At 50.4% G+C, this 24,547-nt stretch overlaps 1 protein-coding gene across 3 annotated transcripts in view; it reads left to right on the top strand.

Moving 5' to 3' along the window:
- The first annotated feature begins 2,595 nt into the window (after window positions 1–2,595).
- LOC139454581 (deoxynucleoside triphosphate triphosphohydrolase SAMHD1-like) overlaps window positions 2,596–24,547 on the top strand; it is a 53,184-nt gene continuing 31,232 nt past the window's right edge. For 2 of the 3 annotated variants that reach the window (XM_071236381.1, XM_071236383.1), the window contains exon 1: window positions 2,608–2,675. Coding sequence is in view for 1 of the 3 variants with exons in the window: in XM_071236382.1 (XP_071092483.1) it covers window positions 2,647–2,675 (29 nt within the window). In the remaining 2 variants the exon portion in view is untranslated. Of the gene's footprint in view, window positions 2,676–24,547 lie in introns of all 3 variants that reach the window. The other variant, XM_071236382.1, reaches the window with a different exon arrangement.

Here is a 24,547-nt window from a genome sequence, read left to right on the forward strand (position 1 = left end):
AAGCCAGACGTTTCTGCTGCAAAAATTGAACTTTCTAACATATCTCCCACCAATTTATTGTCGTCTCCTCCGTGGCAACTCGTAAAGCCACAGGTAGATCTTGAATTAACAAAACTAAAGAAATCAGAAACTAATCCATTCCAATATCAGCAGGAATATCATCAGTTACGACATACCTACAATACTTATCGATCTATATTTACTGATGGATCCAAGGATGGTGGTTCAGTGGCTAGCGCCACTGTCATTGGATCGAAAACAATCTCGTCCAGATTACCAGATGCTTGTTCCATTTTTACAGCAGAATCTAAAGCTATTTTAACAGCTCTTGAATACATTCATCAACAATCCCAATATCAACAATTTATCATATTTTCTGATTCTCTTTCATGTCTTCAGGCCATTCAAAATAATGCATGTCATCATCCACTTTTATTAGAAATTGTCGAATTATATAATGATCTTGCTACTGGCCAATACGACATCGTTTTCTGTTGGTTACCCAGTCATGTTGGCATAACTGGTAACACGATGGCCGATGTTGCTGCAAAAGCTGCCCTCAACAAATCTGTGACACCACTTCAAATTCCATACAGTGATTATAAACCAGTGATCAGATGTTACATCAGGGATCTGATGCAAAAGAAGTGGGACACCCAAGTAGGTATCAATAAATTACATGAAATTAAACCAAATATCGGTTATACCTACTTGGGTTGTCAGTCCAGATTTGATGAGGTCATTATACGACGATGTCGTATTGGCCATTCAAGATATACAAATGAATATATATTGAAAGGTGAGGATCCTCCATTCTGTATCCCTTGTGATGAAAGAATCACAGTCAAGCATGTCCTGCTTGACTGTATTGATTTTTCCATCACAAGGGATAAATATTTCAGTGCAACATCAATAATGGATCTTTTTAATAATGTGTCGTCTCATTTGATAATTAGTTTTTTAAAAGAAATTGAGCTAGTAGATAAATTTTGAATATATGTACATAGTTACCTTTTTACTGTATAGTAGTGTTTAACTTGTAACTGAGTTTGTTAGTGGCTGTATCTTCAAAGGAGGTTGAAGTACTGTAAAATTATTGTCCCCCCGAGAAGGTATGTAAGTCCACATCATTCGAGGTAAATTTATTCCTACTACCGTTTTAGTCGTAGTATACTTGTTTGTTTTAATTTGGCTAAACTTGATGATAATCGCCAGCAGCTAAGGGATGGTGTAAATCCTGCTGGGGAACCGTGCAGGTAGCAGAAGTATTGTAAGTCCCCACGGTTCCTAGTATGGTGGCCTACTTTTAATTGCTGGCGATTCCTAGCCCCGTTTTTATACTGTATTGTTATTTATGGTAGTACTTTTTTATGGTTCCATACTAGTCTTAAAATGTACATCTGTGATACTCTAGTTGTTTTACTGTCCTTTGACGACAGTTTTTATGATAAAAATATATGTATTATTACTGTCTAACTTGATTTAGTCACGATATGGCTGAAATATTGCCGATGTGACTATAAATATTCACTCACTCACTCACTTTCTTGTAAAAGTATTTGATAACAGCTCGCTTTTCCTGTTTCTCCATTTTAAGTCATCTCACAACCCCCCTTGCAGTCAATAGCTTATACTTAACTAAATAATGTGTCCAATAGGACAATCATCCTGTGTGTGTCACTGTACTTGATCAGTCTATCACCACCACAAAGGAATTCATCCGTACCACACTCCTTCAGAGGTAGGCTCACAACTTATAAATCGTCCTTCGTATATGGATAGATAATGCATAACTTCTCGTCACGATATGGCTGAAATATTGCCGATGTGAAATCATAAACTCACTCACTCACTTCTATCACATTTCTATAGATTCGTGTGACGGTGTAAATGATTACATGTGTGATATCAATGAACGTGTATATTTATCATGAAGTAGGTGTTATTTGTTTCAAGGTATGTGTTCCGACTTCCGTCGCAAATAACACATCAGTACACTACGACCTACGTCTTATCGGCGCACTATCCTTGTTACACTGACTCTGACCATAAAAATCGATTTGAGCAGATGTGTAACAGCGCCTGTAGCTTTGTGGTGTTCCGTACTCATGGTTTTGGTTTGTTGTTTTAACGCCGCACTCAGCTATATTCCAGCTATATGACGGCGGTCTGTAAATAATTGAGTCTGGACCAGACAATCCAGTGATTAATATCATGAGCATCGATCCACGCAATTGGGATCGATTACATGCATCAACCAAGTCAGCGAGCCTGACCACCCGATCCCGTTAGTCGCTTTTTACGACAAGCATAGTCACCTTTTACGGCAAGCATGGGTTGCTGAAGACCTATTCTACCCCGGAATCTTCACGGGTCCCGTACACGTGGTACCTTCCTACTTGAATACACACCCATTTGAGTCCTACCTTATATCTGATCAGGATTATGAGACGTGCCCTCACTGATAGTGTACAACGTGGACTATACACACATCTGATCATGAGTTCACAACGTGTCATCATGATCTGCTATGCTTTTAACCAATCAACATTGTCACATGAGAGGCAAGACAGACTCGAACGCCTCAAAAAGACTTTCCCGTAGTTAGGCGAGCAGTGCAGGGTTTGTGGTCAAGAGTTCGTCTCGATGCTCGGTCGCCTCCAGATGTCCATTAGGTAAGGAGCCATGACTGTCCAGTTAGTTAAAATATATACTGGTGTGCGAGTGTACATGGATGTTTGTGTAAGAAAAAAGAAGATACGGTTGTTGGACCTGTTTCGTCTGGACTTAGGATGTATGCACTATAAGGCAATATATAGGTAGCCGCTAAAAAGTCCCACTTTTTGAATACCGCACTCACACTTGAGCCCGGGTATTACCTTCAGAATCAACGTCACAACTTCCGCTTGGAATGGCGACACTGATGGCACAACGAAACATTAAACGTAAGTCTGGATATCTGTCCAGATAGTTTAAACTGACTTCATTTCACCACGCTTAACCTTCTATGTTCAATCAAATTCAAAGTCGCAAAAGTGGTCGGGTGCTTCACGCTCATTCGATTATATAATGTCTGCAGCAGCTCGAATTTGTTTGCTTAAATAAAGTGTGTGTAAATGTCTCTCGCTTTTGTGAGATTCCTTCAGTTATGCCTTGCGGTTGTTGTTTTTTAATAAAGAAAGTAGTTCGGGTGTGACAGAGGACAAGGTTGTCCAATCAAAACGAATAAAACGAGTTTAACCTTGTAGGACACACGTGTGACATAAGGATTTAGTATTTTAGTACCACACGTCACCACGTGGGTAATAAGTGACGATAACACATCCATACTTCGTTAGAAAATAACAGTCAGTTTTTTTCATGAAGCCATGCGCTGGCTCGACGACCGGTGACAACTCGCTGTTAGAGCGACACTCCAATGTACGCCATATCTAATACATCTAATCACTTTGCACTAACATGTCCTCACGATGATGACAAGCTGTATGATACTGACACTATCGACTTGCTGTGGATGCTATGTTATACAAGCCATCAGTGTGACGACATAATATTCGCCTTCAGTCATGGGATGTTTTTCAACAAATTTACTCAAACTTGGCATTTATATTCTGAATAAATAATTGTAAAAGCCGTCTTGGGTACGGTTTGGAAATAATGTTGAGCATTGTAAAAGTAGGATGAATGAAAACCATTTCCATAATCTAAAGAAATATCTGCTTAAAGCATGCATGGTAAGATTCATACACTATCATGAATCACTGTCAAATAGTGATTGTACCTTGTGTTAGTGAAAAGGTGGGCGTATCCTGCTCCTCTGATGACATCTATTGAAAACACAAACAAGGACGAGTCTGTTGTGTCATATTTAGATCTGTGCATAACGAATTTGAGTGACAAAAACCCTGCACAAAAATGTATGACAAGAGGGATTACTTCATTTTCAAAATGGAAACTTTCCCTTTACGTCGAGCAGGATTGCAACAGCACCACCCTTGGGTACTCACACACCACAACTTTGGAGGTACAATCGAGCATCCATAAACCTACAACACTCTCAGTCAGTCGCCGGTCGACACCCATCATCCCACTCAGTTTCATCATCCGACCCTCTCAGTCAACACCGTCTAGCCCTCTCAGTCTACACCGTAAAACCCACTCAGTCTACACCCTCTAACCCTCTCAGTCTACACCCTCCAAGCCTCTCAGTCTACACCCTTAAACCCTCTCAGTCTACAACATCCAACCCTCTCAGTCTACACCCTCAAACCCTCTCAGTCTACACCCTCCAACCCTCTCAGTCTACACCCTCCAACCCGCTGAGGCCACATCCCCCAAACCTGATAGTCTACACCCTCCAACCCTCTCAGTCTACACCTTCCAAACCTCTCAGTCTACACCCTCCAACCCTCTCAGTATACACCCTCCAAATCTCTCACTCTACACCCTCCAAACCTCTCAATCTACACCCTCCAACCCTCTCAGTCTCCACCCTCCAACCCTCCAACCCTCTCAGTCTACATCCTCAAACCCTCTCAGTCTACACCCTCCAACCCTCTCAGTCTACACCCTCCAAATATCTGACTACACCCTCCAACCCTCTCAGTCTACACTCTCCAACCCTCTCAGTCTACACCCTCCAACCCTCTCAGTCTACACCCTCCAATCCTCTCAGTCCACACCCTCCAACCCTCTCAGTCTACACCCTCCAACTCTCTCAGTCTACACACTCCAAACCTCTCAGTCTACACTCTCCAACCCTCTCAGTCTACACCCTCCAACCCTCTCAGTCTACACCCTCCAATCCTCTCAGTCCACACCCTCCAACCCTCTCAGTCTACACCCTCCAACCCTCTCAGTCCACACCCTCCAACCCTCTCAGACTACACCCTCCAACCCTGTCAGTCTACACACTACAAATCTCTCAGACTACACCCTTCAACCCTCTCAGTCTACACCCTCCAACCCTCTCAGTCCACACCCTCCAACCCTCTATGTCTACACCCTCCAACCCACTAAGTCTACACCCTCCAACCCTCTCAGTCTACACCCTCCAATCCTCTGAGTCTACACCCTCCAACTCGCTCAGTCCACACCCTCCAACCCTCTCAGACTACACCCTCCAACCCGCTCAGTCTACACCCTCCAACCCTCTCAGTCTACACCCTCCAACCCGCTCAGACCACATACTCCAAACCTCTCAGTCTACACCCTCCAACCCTCTCATTCTACACCCTCCAGCCCGCTCAGACCACATCCTCCAAACCTCTCAGTCTACACCCTCCAACCCTCTCAGTCTACACCCTCCAACCCTCTCATTCTACACCCTCCAACCCCTCTCAGTCTACACCCTCCAACCCTCTCAGTCTACAACCTCCAACCCTCTCAGTCTACACCCTCCAACCTTCTCAGTCTACACCCTCCACATCTCTCAGTCTACACCCTCCAACCCTCTCAGTCTACATCCCCCAACCTTCTCAGTCTACACCCTCCACATCTCTCAGTCTACACCCTCCAACCCTCTCAGTCTACACCCACCAACCCTCTCAGACTACACCCTCCAACCCTCTCAGTCTACACCCTCCAACCCCTCTCAGTCTACACCCTCCAAATCTCTCAGTGTACAGCCTCCAACCCTCTCAGTCTACACCCTCCAACCCTCTCAGTCTACACCCTCCAACCCTCTCAGACTACACCCTCCAACCCTCTCAATCTACACCCTCCAACCCTCTCAGTCTACACCCTCCAACCCTCTCAGTCTACACCATCCAAATCTCTCAGACTACACCTTCCAAACCTCTCAGTCTACACCCTCCAATCCTCTGAGTCCACACCTTCCAACCCTCTCAGTCTACACCCTCCAATCCTCTCAGTCTATACCCTCCAACCCTCTCAGTCTACACCCTCCAACTCGCTCAGTCCACACCCTCCAACCCTCTCAGACTACACCCTCCAGCCCTCTATGTCTACACCCTCCAAATCTCTCAGACTACACCTTCAAACCCTCTCAGTCTACACCCTCCAACCCTCTCAGTCTACACCCTCCAACCCGCTCAGTCCACATCCTCCAAACCTCTCAGTCTACACCCTCCAACCCTCTCATTCTACACCCTCAAACCCTTCTCAGTCTACACCCTCCAACCCTCTCAGTCTACAACCTGAAACCCTCTCAGTCTACACCCTCCAACCTTCTCAGTCTACACCCTCTAACCCTCACAGTCTACACCCTCCAACCCTCTCAGTCTACACCCTCCAACCCTCTCAGTCTACACCCTCCAACCCTCTCAGTCTACACCCTCCAACCCTCTCAGTCTACACCCTCCAACCCTCTCAGCCTACACCCTCCAACCTTCTTAGTCTACACCCTCCAACCCTCTCAGTCTACACCCTGAATCTTGCACTGGCCACATCCTCCAAACCTCTCAGTCTACACACTCCAACCCTCTCAGTCTACACCCTCCAACCCTCTCAGTCTACACGCTCCAACCTTCTCAGTCTACACCCTCCACATCTCTCAGTCTACACCTTCCAACCCTCTCAGTCTACACCCTCCAACCCTCTCAGACTACACCCTCCAACCCTCTCAGTCTACACCCTCCAACCCCTCTCAGTCTACACCCTCCAAATCTCTCAGTCTACACCCTCCAACCCTCTCAGTTTACACCCTCCAACCCTCTCAGTCTACACCCTCCAACCCTCTCAGTCTACACCCTCCAACTCTCTCAGTCTACACCCTCCAACTCTCTCAGTCTACACCCTCCAACCCTCTCAGACTACACCTACAACCCTCTCAGTCTACACCCTCCAATCCTCTCAGTCCACACCCTCCAACCCTCTTAGTCTACACCATCCAAATCTCTCAGACTACACCCTCCAACCCTCTCAGTCTACACCCTCCAACCCTCTCAGTCTACACCCTCCAACTCTCTCAGTCTACACCCTCCAACCCTCTCAGTCTACACCCTCCAACCCTCTCAGACTACACCTACAACCCTCTCAGTCTACACCCTCCAATCCTCTCAGTCCAAACCCTCCAACCCTCTCAGTCTACACCCTCTAACTCGCTCAGTCCACACCCTCCAACCCTCTCAGACTACACCCGCCAACCCTCTCAGTCTACACCCTCCAAATCTCTCAGACTACACCTACAACCCTCTCAGTCTACACCCTCCAATCCTCTCAGTACACACCCTCCAACCCTCTAAGTCTACACCCTCCAACCCTCTCAGTCTACACCCTCCAACCCTCTCAGTCTACACCCTCCAACCCCTCTCAGTCTACATGCTCCAAACCTCTCAGTGTACACCCTCAAACCCGCTCAGTCTACACCCTCCAACCCTCTCAGTCTACACCCTCCAACCCGCTCAGGCCACATCCTCCAAACCTCTCAGTCTACACCCTCCAACCCTCTCAGTCTACACCCTCCAACCCTCTCATTCTACACCCTCCAACCCTTCTCAGTCTACACCATCCAACCCTCTCAGTCTACACCCTCCAACCCTCTCATACACCCTCCAACCCTCTCATTCTACACCCTCCAACCCTCTCAGTCTACACCCTCCAACCCTCTCAGTCTACACCCTCCAACCCTCTCAGTCTACACCCTTCAACCCTCTCAGTCTACATCCTCCAACCCTCTCATTCTACACCCTCCAACCCTCTCAGCCTACACCATCCAACCTTCTTAGTCTACACCCTCCAACCCTCTCAGTCTACACCCTCAAACCTGCACTGGCCACATCCTCCAAACCTCTCAGTCTACACACTCCAACCCTCTCAGTCTTCACCCTCCAACCCTCTCAGTCTACACCCTCCAACCTTCTCAGTCTACACCCTCCACATCTCTCAGACTACACCTTCCAACCCTCTCAGTCTACACCCTCCAATCCTCTCAGTCCACACCCTCCAACCCTCTCAGTTTACACCCTCCAACCCTCTCAGTCTACACCCTCCAACCCATCTCAGTTTACACCCTCCAAGACTCTCAGTCTACACCCTCCAACCCTGTCAGTCTACACACTCCAATCCTCTCAGTCTACACCCTCCAACTATCTGACTACACACTCCAACCCTCTCAGTCTACAACCTCCAACCATCTCAGTCTACACCCTCCAACCCTCTCAGTCTACACTCTCCAACCCTCTCAGTCTACACCCTCCAACCCTCTCAGTCTACACCCTCCAATCCTCTCAGTCCACACCCTCCAACCCTCTCAGTCTACACCCTCCAATCCTCTCAGTCCACACCCTCCAACCCTCTCAGTCTACACCATCCAAATCTCTCAGACTACACCCTCCAACCCTCTCAGTCTACACCCTCCAACCCTCTCAGTCTACACCCTCCAACTCTCTCAGTCTACACCCTCCAACCCTCTCAGTCTACACCCTCCAACCCTCTCAGACTACACCTACAACCCTCTCAGTCTACACCCTCCAATCCTCTCAGTCCAAACCCTCCAACCCTCTCAGTCTACACCCTCTAACTCGCTCAGTCCACACCCTCCAACCCTCTCAGACTACACCCGCCAACCCTCTCAGTCTACACCCTCCAAATCTCTCAGACTACACCTACAACCCTCTCAGTCTACACCCTCCAATCCTCTCAGTACACACCCTCCAACCCTCTAAGTCTACACCCTCCAACCCTCTCAGTCTACACCCTCCAACCCTCTCAGTCTACACCCTCCAACCCCTCTCAGTCTACATGCTCCAAACCTCTCAGTCTACACCCTCAAACCCGCTCAGTCTACACCCTCCAACCCTCTCAGTCTACACCCTCCAACCCGCTCAGGCCACATCCTCCAAACCTCTCAGTCTACACCCTCCAACCCTCTCAGTCTACACCCTCCAACCCTCTCATTCTACACCCTCCAACCCTTCTCAGTCTACACCCTCCAACCCTCTCAGTCTACACCCTCCAACCCTCTCATACACCCTCCAACCCTCTCATTCTACACCCTCCAACCCTCTCAGTCTACACCCTCCAACCCTCTCAGTCTACACCCTCCAACCCTCTCAGTCTACACCCTTCAACCCTCTCAGTCTACATCCTCCAACCCTCTCATTCTACACCCTCCAACCCTCTCAGCCTACACCATCCAACCTTCTTAGTCTACACCCTCCAACCCTCTCAGTCTACACCCTCAAACCTGCACTGGACACATCCTCCAAACCTCTCAGTCTACACACTCCAACCCTCTCAGTCTTCACCCTCCAACCCTCTCAGTCTACACCCTCCAACCTTCTCAGTCTACACCCTCCACATCTCTCAGACTACACCTTCGAACCCTCTCAGTCTACACCCTCCAATCCTCTCAGTCCACACCCTCCAACCCTCTCAGTTTACACCCTCCAACCCTCTCAGTCTACACCCTCCAACCCATCTCAGTTTACACCCTCCAAGACTCTCAGTCTACACCCTCCAACCCTGTCAGTCTACACACTCCAATCCTCTCAGTGTACACCCTCCAACTATCTGACTACACACTCCAACCCTCTCAGTCTACAACCTCCAACCATCTCAGTCTACACCCTCCAACCCTCTCAGTCTACACCCTCCAACCCTCTCAGTCTACACTCTCCAACCCTCTCAGTCTACACCCTCCAACCCTCTCAGTCTACACCCTCCAATCCTCTCAGTCCACACCCTCCAACCCTCTCAGTCTACACCCTCCAACTCGCTCAGTCCACACCCTCCAACCCTCTCAGACTACACCCTCCAACCCTCTCAGTCTACACCCTCCAACCCTCTCAGACTACACCTACAACCCTCTCAGTCTACACCCTCCAATCCTCTGAGTCCAAACCCTCGAACCCTCTCAGTCTACACCCTCCAACTCGCTCAGTCCACACCCTCCAACCCTCTCAGACTACACCCGCAACCCCTCTCAGTATACACCCTTCCAAATCTCTCAGACTACACCTACAACCCTCTCAGTCTACACCCTCCTATCCTCTCAGTACACACCCTCCAACCCTCTAAGTCTACACCCTCCAACCCTCTCAGTCTACACCCTCCAACCCTCTCAGTCTACACCCTCCAACCCCTCTCAGTCTACATGCTCCAAACCTCTCAGTCTACACCCTCAAACCTGCTCAGTCTACACCCTCCAACCCTCTCAGTCTACACCCTCCAACCCGCTCAGGCCACATCCTCCAAACCTCTCAGTCTACACCCTCCAACCCTCTCAGTCTACACCCTCCAACCCTCACATTCTACACCCTCCAACCCTTCTCAGTCTACACCCTCCAACCCTCTCAGTCTACACCCTCCAACCCTCTCATACACCCTCCAACCCTCTCAGTCTACACCCTCCAACCTTCTCAGTCTACACCCTCCAACCCTCTCAGTATACACCCTCCAACCCTCTCAGTCTACACCCTTCAACCCTCTCAGTCTACATCCTCTAACCCTCTTATTCTACACCCTCCAACCCTCTCAGCCTACACCTTCCAACATTCTTAGTCTACACCCTCCAACCCTCTCAGTCTACACCTTCAAACCTGCACTGGCCACATCCTCCAAACCTCTCAGTCTACACACTCCAACCCTCTCAGTCTACACCCTCCAACCCTCTCAGTCTACACCCTCCAACCTTCTCAGTCTACACCCTCCACATCTCTCAGTCTACAACTTCCAACCCTCTCAGTCTACACCCTCCAATCCTCTCAGTCTACACCCTCAAACCTGCACTGGCCACATCCTCCAAACCTCTCAGTCTACACACTCCAACCCTCTCAGTCTACACCCTCCAACCCTCTCAGTCTACACCCTCCAACCTTCTCAGTCTACACCCTCCACATCTCTCAGACTACACCTTCCAACCCTCTCAGTCTACACCCTCCAATCCTCTCAGTCCACACCCTCCAACCCTCTCAGTCTACACCCTCCAACCCTCTCAGTCTACACCCTCCAACCCCTCTCAGTCTACATGCTCCAAACCTCTCAGTCTACACCCTCAAACCTGCTCAGTCTACACCCTCCAACCCTCTCAGTCTACACCCTCCAACCCGCTCAGGCCACATCCTCCAAACCTCTCAGTCTACACCCTCCAACCCTCTCAGTCTACACCCTCCAACCCCTCTCAGTCTACATGCTCCAAACCTCTCAGTCTACACCCTCAAACCTGCTCAGTCTACACCCTCCAACCCTCTCAGTCTACACCCTCCAACCCGCTCAGGCCACATCCTCCAAACCTCTCAGTCTACACCCTCCAACCCTCTCAGTCTACACCCTCCAACCCTCACATTCTACACCCTCCAACCCTTCTCAGTCTACACCCTCCAACCCTCTCAATCTACACCCTCCAACCCTCTCATACACCCTCCAACCCTCTCAGTCTACACCCTCCAACCCTCTCAGTCTACACCCTCCAACCCTCTCAGTATACACCCTCCAACCCTCTCAGTCTACACCCTTGAACCCTCTCAGTCTACATCCTCTAACCCTCTCATTCTACACCCTCCAACCCTCTCAGCCTACACCTTCCAACCTTCTTAGTCTACACCCTCCAACCCTCTCAGTCTACACCCTCAAACCTGCACTGGCCACATCCTCCAAACCTCTCAGTCTACACACTCCAACCCTCTCAGTCTACACCCTCCAACCCTCTCAGTCTACACCCTCCAACCTTCTCAGTCTACACCCTCCACATCTCTCAGACTACACCTTCCAACCCTCTCAGTCTACACCCTCCAATCCTCTCAGTCTACACCCTCAAACCTGCACTGGCCACATCCTCCAAACCTCTCAGTCTACACACTCCAACCCTCTCAGTCTACACCCTCCAACCCTCTCAGTCTACACCCTCCAACCTTCTCAGTCTACACCCTCCACATCTCTCAGACTACACCTTCCAACCCTCTCAGTCTACACCCTCCAATCCTCTCAGTCCACACCCTCCAACCCTCTCAGTCTACACCCTCCAACCCTCTCAGTCTACACCCTCCAACCCGCTCAGACCACATGATCCAAACCTCTCAGTCTACACCGTCAAACGCGCTCAGTCTACACCCTCCAAACCTCTCAGTCTACACCCTCCAACCCGCTCAGACCACATCCTCCAAACCTCTCAGTCTACACCCTCCAACCCTCTCAGTCTACACCCTCTTACCCTCTCAGTCTACACACTCCAATCCTTTCAGTCTACACCCTCCAACTATCTGACTACACCCTCCAACCCTCTCAGTCTACAACCTCCAACCCTCTCAGTCTACACCCTCCAACCCTCTCAGTCTACACCCTCCAACTCTCTCAGTCTACACCCTCCAACCCTCTCAGTCTACACTCTCCAACCCTCTTAGTCTACACCCTCCAACCCTCTCAGTCTACACCCTCCAATCCTCTCAGTCCACACCCTCCAACCCTCTCAGTCTACACCCTCCAACTCGCTCAATCCACACCCTCCAACCCTCTCAGACTACACCCTCCAACCCTGTCAGTCTACGCCCTACAAATCTCTCAGACTACACCTACAACCCTCTCAGTCTACACCCTCCAACCCTCTCAGTCCACACCCTCCAACCCTCTCAGTCTACACCCTCCAACCCACTAAGTCTACACCCTCCAACCCTCTCAGTCTACACCCTCCAACCCTCTCAGTCTACACCCTCCAACCCACTCAGACCACATACTCCAAACCTCTCAGTCTACACCCTCAAACCCGCTCAGTCTACACCCTCCAACCCTCTCAGTCTACACCCTCCAACCCTCTCATTCTACACCCTCCAACCCCTCTCAGTCTACACCCTCCATCCCTCTCAGTCTACACCCTCCAACCCTCTCAGTCTACACCCTCCAACCTTCTCAGTCTACACCCTCCACATCTCTCAGTCTACACCCTCCAACCCTTTCAGTCTACATCCCCCAATCTTCTCAGACTACACCCTCCAACCCTCTCAGTCTACACCCTCCAACCCTCTCAGTCTACACCCTCCAACCTTCTCAGTCTACACCCTCCACATCTCTCAGTCTACACCCTCCAACCCTCTCAGTCTACACCCTCCAACCCTCTCAGACTACACCCTCCAACCCTCTCAGTCTACACCCTCCAACCCCTCTCAGTCTACACCCTCCAAATCTCTCAGTCTACACCCTCCAACCCTCTCAGTCTACACCCTCCAACCCTCTCAGTCTACACCCCCCAACCCTCTCAGACTACACCCTCCAACCCTCAGTCTACACCCTCCAACCCTCTCAGTCTACACCCACCAACCCTCTCAGTCTACACCATCCAAATGTCTCAGACTACACCTTCCAACCCTCTCAGTCTACACCCTCCAATCCTCTGAGTCTACACCTTCCAACTCGCTCAGTCCACACCCTCCAACCCTCTCAGACTACACCCTCCAACCCTCTATGTCTACACCCTCCAAATCTCTCAGACTACACCTTCAAACCCTCTCAGTCTACACCCTCCAATCCTCTCAGTCCACACCCTCTAACCCTCTCAGTCTACACCCTCCAACCCTCACAGTCTACACCCTCCAACCCTCTCAGTCTACACCCTCCAAATCTCTCAGTCTACACCCTCCAACCTTCTCAGTCTACACCCTCCAAATCTCTCAGTCTACACCCTCCTACCCTCTCAGTATACACACTCCAACCCTCTCAGTCTACACCCTCAAAATCTCTCAGTCTACACCCTCCAACCCTCTTAGTCTACACCCTCCAACCCTCTCAGTCTACACCCTCCAACCCCACTCAGTCTACACCTTCACACCCTCTCAGTCTACACCCTCCAAGCCTCTCAGTCTACACCCTCCGAGACTCTCAATCTACACCCTCCAACCCTCTCAGTCTACTCCCTCCAACCCTCTCAGTCTACATCCTCCAACCCTCTCAGTCTACAACCTCAAACCCTCTCAGTCTACACCCTCAAACCCTCTCAGTCTACTCCCTCCAACCCTGTCAGTCTACACCCTCCAATCCTCTCAGTACACACCCTCCAACCCTCTAAGTCTACACCCTCCAATCCTCTCAGTCTACACCCTCCAACCCTCTCAGTCTACACCCTCCAACCCGCTCAGACCACATGCTCCAAACCTCTCAGTCTACACCCTCAAACCTGCTCAGTCTACACCCTCCAACCCTCTCAGTCTACACCCTCCAACCGCTCAGTCCACATCCTCCAAACATCTCAGTCTACACCCTCCAACCCTCTCAGTCTACACCCTCCAACCCTCTCAGTCTACACCCTCCAACCCTTCTCAGTCTACACCCTCCAACCCTCTCAGTCTACAACCTCCAACCCTCTCAGTCTACACCCTCCAACCCTCTCAGTCTACACCCTCCAACCCTCACAGTCTACACCCTCCAACCCTCTCAGTCTACACCCTCCAACCCTCTCAGTCTACACCCTCCAACCCTCTCAGTCTACACCCTCCAACCCTCTCAGTCTACACCCTCCGACCCTCTCACCCTACACCCTCCAACCTTCTTAGTCTACACCCTCCAACCCTCTCAGTCTACACCCTCAATCCTGCACTGGCCACATCCTCCAAATCTCTCAGTCTACACACTCCAACCCTCTCAGTCTACACCCTCCAACCCTCTCAGTCTACACGCTCCAACCTTCTCAGTCTACACCCTCCACATCTCTCAGTCTACACCCTCCAACCCTCTCAGTCTACACCCTCCAACCCTCTCAGTCTACACCCTCCAACCCTCTCAGTCTACACCCTCCAACCCTCTCAGTCTACACCCTTCAACCCTCTCAGTCTACACCCTCCAACCCTCTCAGTATACACCCTCCAACCCTCTCAGTCTACACCCTCCAACCCTCTCAGTCTACACCCTTCAACCCTCTCAGTCTACATCCTCCAACCCTCTCATTCTACACCCTCCAACCCTCTCAGTCTACACCCTCCAAATCTCTCAGTATACACCCTTCAACCTTCTCAGTCTACACCCTCCAAATGTCTCAGTCTACACCCTCCTACCCTCTCAGTATACACACTCCAACCCTCTCAGTCTACACCCTCAAAATATCTCAGTCTACACCCTCCAACCCTCTCAGTTTACACCCTCCAACCCTCTCAGTCTACACCCTCCAACCCCCCTCAGTCTACACCTTGACACCCTCTCAGTCTACACCCTCCAAGCCTCTCAGTCTACACCCTCCGAGACTCTCAGTCTACACCCTCCAACCCTCTCAGTCTACTCCCTCCAACCCTCTCAGTCTACATCCTCCAACCCTCTCAGTCTACACCCTCAAACCCTCTCAGTCTACACCCTCCAACCCTCTCAGTCTACACCCCCCAACCCGCACAGGCCACATCCTCCAAACCTCTCAGTCTACACCCTCCACCCCTCTCAGTCTACACCCTCCAACCCTTCTCAGTCTACACCCTCCAACCCTCTCAGTCTACACCCTCCAACCCTCTCAGTATACACCCTCCAACCCTTTTCAGTCTACACCCTCCAACCCTTCTCAGTCTACACCCTCCAACCCTCTCAGTCTACAACCTCCAACCCTCTCAGTCTACACCCTCCAACCCTCTCAGTCTACACCCTCCAACCCTCACAGTCTACACCCTCCAACCCTCTCAGTCTAAACCCTCCAACCCTCTCAGTCTACACCCTCCAACCCTCTCAGTCTACACCCTTCAACCCTCTCAGTCTACATCCTCCAACCCTCTCATTCTACACCCTCCAACCCTCTCAGTCTACACCCTCCAACCCTCTCAGTCTACACCCTCCAACCCTCTCACCCTACACCCTCCAACCTTCTTAGTCTACACCCTCCAACCCTCTCAGTCTACACCCTCAATCCTGCACTGGCCACATCCTCCAAACCTCTCAGTCTACACCCTCCAACCCTCTCAGTCTACACCCTCCAACCCTCTCAGTCTACATGCTCCAACCTTCTCAGTCTACACCCTCCATATCTCTCAGTCTACACCCTCCAACCCTCTCAGTCTACACCCTCCAACCCTCTCAGACTACACCCTCCAACCCTCTCAGTCTACACCCTCCAACCCCTCTCAGACTACACCCGCCATCCCTCTCAGACTACACCTACAACCCTCTCAGTCTACACCTACAACCCTCTCAGTCTACACCCTCCAATCCTCTCAGTACACACCGTCCAACCCTCTAAGTCTACACCCTCCAATCCTCTCAGTCTACATCCTCCAACCCTCTCAGTCTACACCCTCCAACCCGCTCAGACCACATGCTCCAAACCTCTCAGTATACACCCTCAAACCTGCTCAGTCTACACCCTCCAACCCTCTCAGTCTACACCCTCCAACCCGCTCAGTCCACATCCTCCAAACATCTCAGTCTACACCCTCCAACCCTCTCAGTCTACACCCTCCAACCCTTCTCAGTCTACACCCTCCAACCCTCTCAGTATACAACCTCCAACCCTCTCAGTCTACACCCTCCAACCCTCTCAGTCTACACCCTCCAACCCTCACAGTCTACACCCTCCAACCCTCTCAGTCTACACCCTCCAACCCTCTCAGTCTACACCCTCCAACCCTCTCAGTCTACACCCTCCAACCCTCTCAGTCTACACCCTCCAACCCTCTCACCCTACACCCTCCAACCTTCTTAGTCTACACCCTCCAACCCTCTCAGTCTACACCCTAAATTCTGCACTGGCCACATCCTCCAAATCTCTCAGTCTACACACTCCAACCCTCTCAGTCTACACCCTCCAACCCTCTCAGTCTACACGCTCCAACCTTCTCAGTCTACACCCTCCACATCTCTCAGTCTACACCCTCCAACCCTCTCAGTCTACACCCTCCAACCCTCTCAGACTACACCCTCCAACCCTCTCAGTCTACACCCTCCAACCCCTCTCAGTCTACACCCTCCAAATCTCTCAGTCTACACCCTCCAACCCTCTCAGTCTACACCCTCCAACCCTCTCAGTCTACACCCTCCAACCCTCTCAGTCTACACCCTCTATCTCTCTCAGTCTACACCCTCCAACCCTCTCAGTCTACACCCTCCAACCCTCTCAGACTACACCTACAACCCTCTCAGTCTACACCCTCCAATCCTCTCAGTCCACACCCTCCAACCCTCTCAGTCTACACCATCCAAATCTCTCAGACTACACCTTCCAACCCTCTCAGTCTACACCCTCCAATCCTTTGAGTCTACACCCTCCAACTCACTCAGTGCACACCCTCCAACCCTTTTAGATTACACCCTCCAAACCTCTCAGTCTACACCCTCCAACCCTCTCAGTCTACACCCTCCAACCCTCTCAGTCTACACCCTCCAACTCTCTCAGTCTACACCCTCCAACCCTCTCAGTCTACACCCTCCAACCCTGTCAGACTACACCCTCCAACCCTCTCAGTCTACACCCTCCAACCCTCTCAGACTACACCCTCCAACCCTCTCAGTCTACACCCTCCAACCCCTCTCAGTCTACACCCTCCAAATCTCTCAGTCTATACCCTCCAACCCTCTCAGTCTACACCCTCCAACCCTCTCAGTCTACACCCTCCAACCCTCTCAGTCTACACCCTCCAACTCTCTCAGTCTACACCCTCCAACCCTCTCAGTCTACACCCACCAACCCTCTCAGACTACACCTACAACCCTCTCAGTCTACACCCTCCAATCCTCTCAGTCCACACCCTCCAACCCTCTCAGTCTACACCATCCAAATCTCTCAGACTACACCTTCCAACCCTCTCAGTCTACACCCTCCAATCCTTTGAGTCTACACCCTCCAACTCGCTCAGTGCACACCCTCCAACCCTTTTAGTTTACACCCTCCAAACCTCTCAGTCTACACCCTCCAACCCTCTCAGTCTACACCCTCCAACCCTCTCAGTCTACACCCTCCAACTCTCTCAGTCTACACCCTCCAACCCTCTCAGTCTACACCCTCCAACCCTCTCAGACTACACCTACAACCCTCTCAGTCTACACCCTCCAATCCTCTCAGTCCAAACCCTCCAACCCTCTCAGTCTACACCCTCCAACTCGCTCAGTCCACACCCTCCAACCCTCTCAGACTACACCCGCCAACCCTCTCAGTCTACACCCTCCAAATCTCTCAGACTACACCTACAACCCTCTCAGTCTACACCCTCCAATCCTCTCAGTACACACCCTCCAACCCTCTAAGTCTACACCCTCCAACCCTCTCAGTCTACACCCTCCAACCCTCTCAGTCTACACCCTCCAACCCCTCTCAGTCTACATGCTCCAAACCTCTCAGTCTACACCCTCAAACCCGCTCAGTCTACACCCTCCAACCCTCTCAGTCTACACCCTCCAACCCTCTCAGTCTACACCCTCCAACCCTTCTCAGTCTACACCCTCCAACCCTCTCAGTCTACAACCTCCAACCCTCTCAGTCTACACCCTCCAACCCTCTCAGTCTACACCCTCCAACCCTCTCAGTCTACACCCTCCAACCCTCTCATTCTACACCCTCCAACCCTCTCAGCCTACACCCTCCAACCTTCTTAGTCTACACCCTCCAACCCTCTCAGTCTACACCCTCAAACCTGCACTGGCCACATCCTCCAAACCTCTCAGTCTACACACTCCAACCCTCTCAGTCTACTCCCTCCAACCCTCTCAGTCTACACCCTCCAACCTTCTCAGTCTACACCCTCCACATCTCTCAGTCTACACACTCCAACCCTCTCAGTCTACACCCTCCAACCCTCTCAGACTACACCCTCCAACCCTCTCAGTCTACACCCTCCAACCCCTCTCAGTCTACACCCTCCAAATCTCTCAGTCTACACCCTCCAACCCTCTCAGTCTACACCCTCCAACCCTCTCAGTCTACACCCTCCAACCCTCTCAGACTACACCCTCCAACCCTCTCAGTCTACACCCTCCAACCCCTCTCAGTCTACACCCTCCAACCCTCTCAGTCTACACCCTCCAACCCTCTCAGTCTACACCATCCAAATCTCTCAGACTACACCTTCCAACCCTCTCAGTCTACACCCTCCAATCCTCTGAGTCTACACCCTCCAACTCGCTCAGTCCACACCCTCCAACCCTCTCAGATTACACCCTCCAACCCTGTCAGTCTACACCCTCCAAATCTCTCAGACTACACCTTCAAACCCGCTCAGGCCACATCCTCCAAACCTTTCAGTCTACACCCTGAAACCCGCTCAGTCTACACCCTCCAACCCTCTCAGTCTACACCCTCCAACCCTCTCAGTCTACACCCTCCCACCCTCTCAGTCTACACCCTCCAACCCTCTCAGTCTACACCCTCCAAGCCTCTTAGTCTACACCCTCCGAGACTCTCAGTCTACACCCTCCAACCCTCTCAGTCTACACCCTCCAAATCTCTCAGTCTACACCCTCCAACCCTCCCAGTCAACACCCTCCAACCCTCTCAGTCTACACCCTCCAACCCCTCTCAGTCTACACCTTCCAACCCTCTCAGTCTACACCCTCAAAGCCTCTCAGTCTACACCCTCCGAGACTCTCAATCTACACCCTCCAACCCTCTCAGTCTGCACCCTCCAAATCTCTCAGTCTACACCCTTCAACCCTCTCAGTCTACACCCTCCAACCCTCTCAGTCTACACCCTCCAACCCTCTCAGTCTACCCCCTCCAACCCGCTCAGGCCACATACTCCAAATCTCTGACTACACCCTCCAACCCTCTCAGTCTACACCCTCCAACCCTCTCAGTCTACACCCTCCAACCCCCTCAGTCTACACCCTCCAACCCTCTCAGTCTACACCCTCCAACCCTCTCAGTCTACATCCTCCAACCCTCTCAGTCTACACCCTCAAACCCTCTCAGTCTACACCCTCCAACCCTCTCAGTCTACACCCCCCAACCCGCACAGGCCACATCCTCCAAACCTCTCAGTCTACACCCTCCAACCCTCTCAGGCCACATCCTCCAAACCTCTCAGTCTACACCCTCCAACCCTTTCAGTCTACACCCTCCAACCCTCTCAGTCTACACCCTCCAACCCTCTCAGTCTACACCCCCCAACCCGCACAGGCCACATCCTCCAAACCTCTCTGTCTACACCGTCCAACCCCCAGTCTACACCCTCCAACCCTCTCAGTCTACACCCTCCAACCCTTTCAGTCTACACCCTCCAAATCTCAGTCTACACCCTCCAACCCTCTCAGTCTACACCCTCCAAACCTCTCAGTCTACACCCTCCAACCCTCTCAGTCTACATCCTCCAACCCCTCTCAGTCTACACCCTCGAACCCTCTCAGTCTACACCCTCCAACCCTCTCAGTCTACACCCTCAAACCCTCTCAGTCTACTAAGTTTGTAAATAAATCGTTTACGTCACATGGTAATTCCAACACTATATATCTTATCCCTGTAAATTGCCTTCATATAAAATATCGGCATTCGTCCGGACAAGAACCATCAGCCACACACACATTCACACACACACACGCATGTACACGCGCGCGCATGTATGTCCGCATCGCCATATAAGTGCAATATTCTTGAATGCGACGTTAAACCTAACTTCACCTCACCACTTCACCTCACCTCAATGCATGCATTACAATATGGCGTCACGTTTTTCCCTGAATACGTGAACACCCTTACAAACACAAACTTTACCTGCTATCAGATCTGGGTTATGAGACCTGCATATCCAGCAAACCTTGTGCACTACAAATGCAAACTATAAATAGTACATACCCATAACTGTTATCTCTACAGCGTTCAATATGCAGTCTACACTACATAAGTTTATTGCATTAAGCGACGGTTCAATGTATCAACTTTGAGTGACTACAATCAAGAGGCATATATGGATGATATGTTGTGATAAGTAGCAAATAAACAAAAACAGAAGCAAGTAAAAGATAACCAGAAAAAGTACCACACAGATAAATACTAAAGCATTGAAAACTGTTCATTGTCATGTCACATAGGGCCACAAGGTTGCCTGAACTCAATATCTGGTGTGACCGCCCGGGCAGCAATCACGGCTCTGCGTCTCCTCGGCACTGACTGGAGAAGTGTACAAATTCTGTCATCTGCGCCACTTTGCTTGTAAAGCGTTGGCCAGTTGTGGGATAGTCTGCGGCGTGTTCTGACGTTGACGTACACGTAGATCGAGTTCATCACAGAGGTGTTCGATTGGGTTAAGAGCTTGTGATCTCGACGGCCATAGCAGGACGTTGATGTAAGCATTATGAAGGTTGTCTACCGTGACACGAGCTGTGTGCGGTGGAGCATTGTCCCGTTTAAACAGCTCCCTCTTGCGATCAATGATTGGAGGAAAATGAGGTTGAAGAATTTGATTCATGTAGCGATTTGCTGTCAAATTTCCCTGAACCACAAACAAGTCAGATCTTGTGGTGTAGGATATGGCCCTCAACACCATGACACTACTGCAACCAAAATTGTCGAATTCACGTACACAATGTGGGGCAAATGCTCGTTTCAACGACGATAAACATGTAGTTTTCCTCGCCGGTGAAGAAGAAATCGCGATTCATCGCTAAACCAAGGTTGTGAGGTATGACATCAACGCAAGCGTCGATGTCGATGGATCTGTTGCAAAACAGGGACGATAACTGGTCTTCTGGGTTGGATTCCAGCCTCGCGAAGATGGTTCCTGACAGTCTGGTCCGATATCTCCCTCAAACAAGGGATGCGTCCTGCAGTCTCCGTATCTGTGAGTAGTTGGAAGCAGGACTACAGTAACCAAATCGGTTCCGCGCATGCGCGATGACGTCACCTCCGGTTTCGGTTCCGGTGATGCGCGCGCATCCAAGATGGCGGCACGTCCGGTTCCGGTGGCGCGCATCCATATAGGCGTGCGCACCTCAAAGATGGCGACAGCGGGTAGGCAGCAGGTGGGAAGGAGAGAGGGCGGGAAGGCGGGAGGGAGGTGGAGGAGGGAGGAGAGAGCAGGAAGGAGGATGAGGAGGTTGGGAGGGAGGAGGAGGAGGGAGAGGGGGAGGAGGAGGGAGGAGGGAGAGATTGATTGAGGGAAGGAGGGAGGAGGAGGGAGGGAGGAGGAGGGAGAAGGAGAGAGGGAGAGAGAAGGAGGGAGGGAGAGAGGAGGAGGAGGAGGGTGTGCAGGGTGTGTGCTCATTGCGTGTGAAGATGATAGATCACTGAGACGAGCTCATACATAGTCGAAGACCCAGCAACTTTGTTGCTAGGTTGACGTCACATTGGCGAAGGATCTTGCAACAAAATTCCACAAATAACATCATCGGGTATTATGATTTGATTGTAAACCTTGAGGTGCAAGGTCTCGTTCCACAAGGTGATCGTATTGTAGCGCATGACAGTCGTTCGTCTAAGTTAAAGTAGGTGAGTGGCGATCACCTTAGCGCTACGATCATCTTGTGGAACGGACGCCTGAATTCTAAAGGTGAATCGACATGCACAGACATGGACGTGGTGTGGTCAGATGTCGATCGTGTTTTTTTGTTTTTTCCTTGGAGTGTGCATGCTGATTTCCCCATTTTAAAAAGACAACACAACACTTCTTTTCAACTTTTTTAATCCCCTGCTCACATGAACCAACACAACAAAACAAAAGCCACAGGATTAAGGGCGTCCCTGTGATTTTTGTGAACACTAGGGTGACCACTAAGTTGTGAACGTCTGTACGTTCCTAAAAACGTAGTGAACACGAAACTTTGTCACTCGACTCTTCTCTTACGCGCTTCTTCGGACACCAGACGTCTGTATTTTCCATTCACTTCTTCATCAGGACAAAACACACACAAATATTCGCAGGGGACTTTGGCATGCTCCAGATGTTCTTTCCAGGGTTTGCCTGTGGCTTCCCATTGGCGGAGTGCCACACCGCAGCAATAACAGATAACACGGTCACCTCGTCCTTGATAAAAATAACCAGCCATGGTCATCAGGGGTCTGGGACATCTGTTTAGGCCACGTTTGAAAAGACGTTCTTGAAATGAATCATAGTTTGGATGAGAAGGATGACACAAGGTGTAAGAAGGAGAAGGTCCCTCCAGAATGTAACTGAGTCGCCATGTGTCATCCATAAAGATTGTGCCGTCCATAAAGAGTGTGTGTTTTCTCGCTTCTTCTCTCTCCTTTTCAGACACCCACTCGGTATCGGGGACATCTTGGGATGGTGGCATGGCATTCATAGACCATCTTTATCCCATGATGACTGTGACTCCACTGAAAGAAGGTCTAGGGGTTCGCCTGCTTTTATGAAAGTCTCTACATCTCATACACAAGGGGTAATTCGGATCTCGAAAACAGGCGGGCGCGTACGCGATGGTCTTGCAACGTGGTGGGCTTCAAGTCCAAGAACAGGTAACTGTAAGGTTCATGGATGGCAGCTTCACGCAGAAAAGGAACTTTGCCTGGAAACACCTGGCAAGCTAGACTGTCGATTTGCGATGCATCTCTCGGATTTTTAAAGAGGACCATGTAGTGAGCATTCAGGCTGATGGTGCGATGTTGCGGTGATTGAGCAAACAGGTTCTGAGTGAGATACAGCACGGATGTGTTTCGTTGATGACTTTTCTTGGTAAACAATCGCAGCACTTCCGTTTCTTCTTTTTTCGTATTGTCGCCCAGCAAATCATTGATGACCAGCCAATGCGGGGCCACCCCTTTTTCGGGCAAGGCACGTTCCGCTTTTTTCATGCTGTGCACAAATTCAAGAGCGACTCCTAAACGGTCTGCGGTCTCTTCCAGCCCATGATGGAGTGGTTGCCATTTGCTGTACACCCACACGATACGATTGGGTGGTGTATCCAACACCTCGGGGCGATGGATCTGCTACTGTTACTGCTACTGCTACTCAGGGCTGCTGTTCCACGATGTTTCAGGCTCGCTGACCATTTGCGTTTGCCTGCAACAACATCACTCCTCAACCCTGGTAGATCGGTTCTTGTTCACTGACATATTAATATTAATGGTATTTTGTGATGCTAATGTGTCACCAACCAACCCAATTTTGTAAATAATCGAGTCTGGACCAGACAATCCAGTGATTGACATCATGCGCATCGATCCACGCAATTGGAACCGACTGAATTTCATGAACCAAGTCAGCGAGCCTGACCACCCGATCCTGTTAGTCGCCTTTTATGACAAGCATGGTCACCTTTTATTGCACGCCTGGGTTGCTGAAGACCTATTCTACCCCGGATCTTCATGGGTCCACAACTTATGAAGACGGAACAGTAACCAACTTTTAAAGAACAGCTTTACTCATATAACTAGTCTTGGTCACTCGTTTCATCATCGCCATTATCAGATTCAGAGACACGTTCTTGCCATGTCCACATGAGATAGAATATCTTTCGTGGCGTTTTATCTTGTCTTTGATCACTGTTTGATTTATGGTGGGAATGAGTTATAGAATGAAACAATGATACCTCTGACAAATAGCTTGTAAGTTCGAGAACACAATTCAATAAATTGACAAGCATCCCCAATGGCACCAATTGTGCTCCCCTTCTTACGGATCTGCTTTTTCAAGCATATGAATCGGAATTTCTGTTTGGATTATCAAAGGCAAACAAAAAGAACTGGCCAAGAGCTTTAACTTAAGCCTCAGGTATATCGATAATCTGATATTGTTCAACAACAATCACA

This window comes from Haliotis cracherodii, unplaced genomic scaffold (genome assembly GCF_022045235.1).
Source record: "Haliotis cracherodii isolate W230 unplaced genomic scaffold, xgHalCrac1.p SCAF_10, whole genome shotgun sequence".
Lineage (NCBI taxonomy): Eukaryota > Metazoa > Mollusca > Gastropoda > Lepetellida > Haliotidae > Haliotis > Haliotis cracherodii.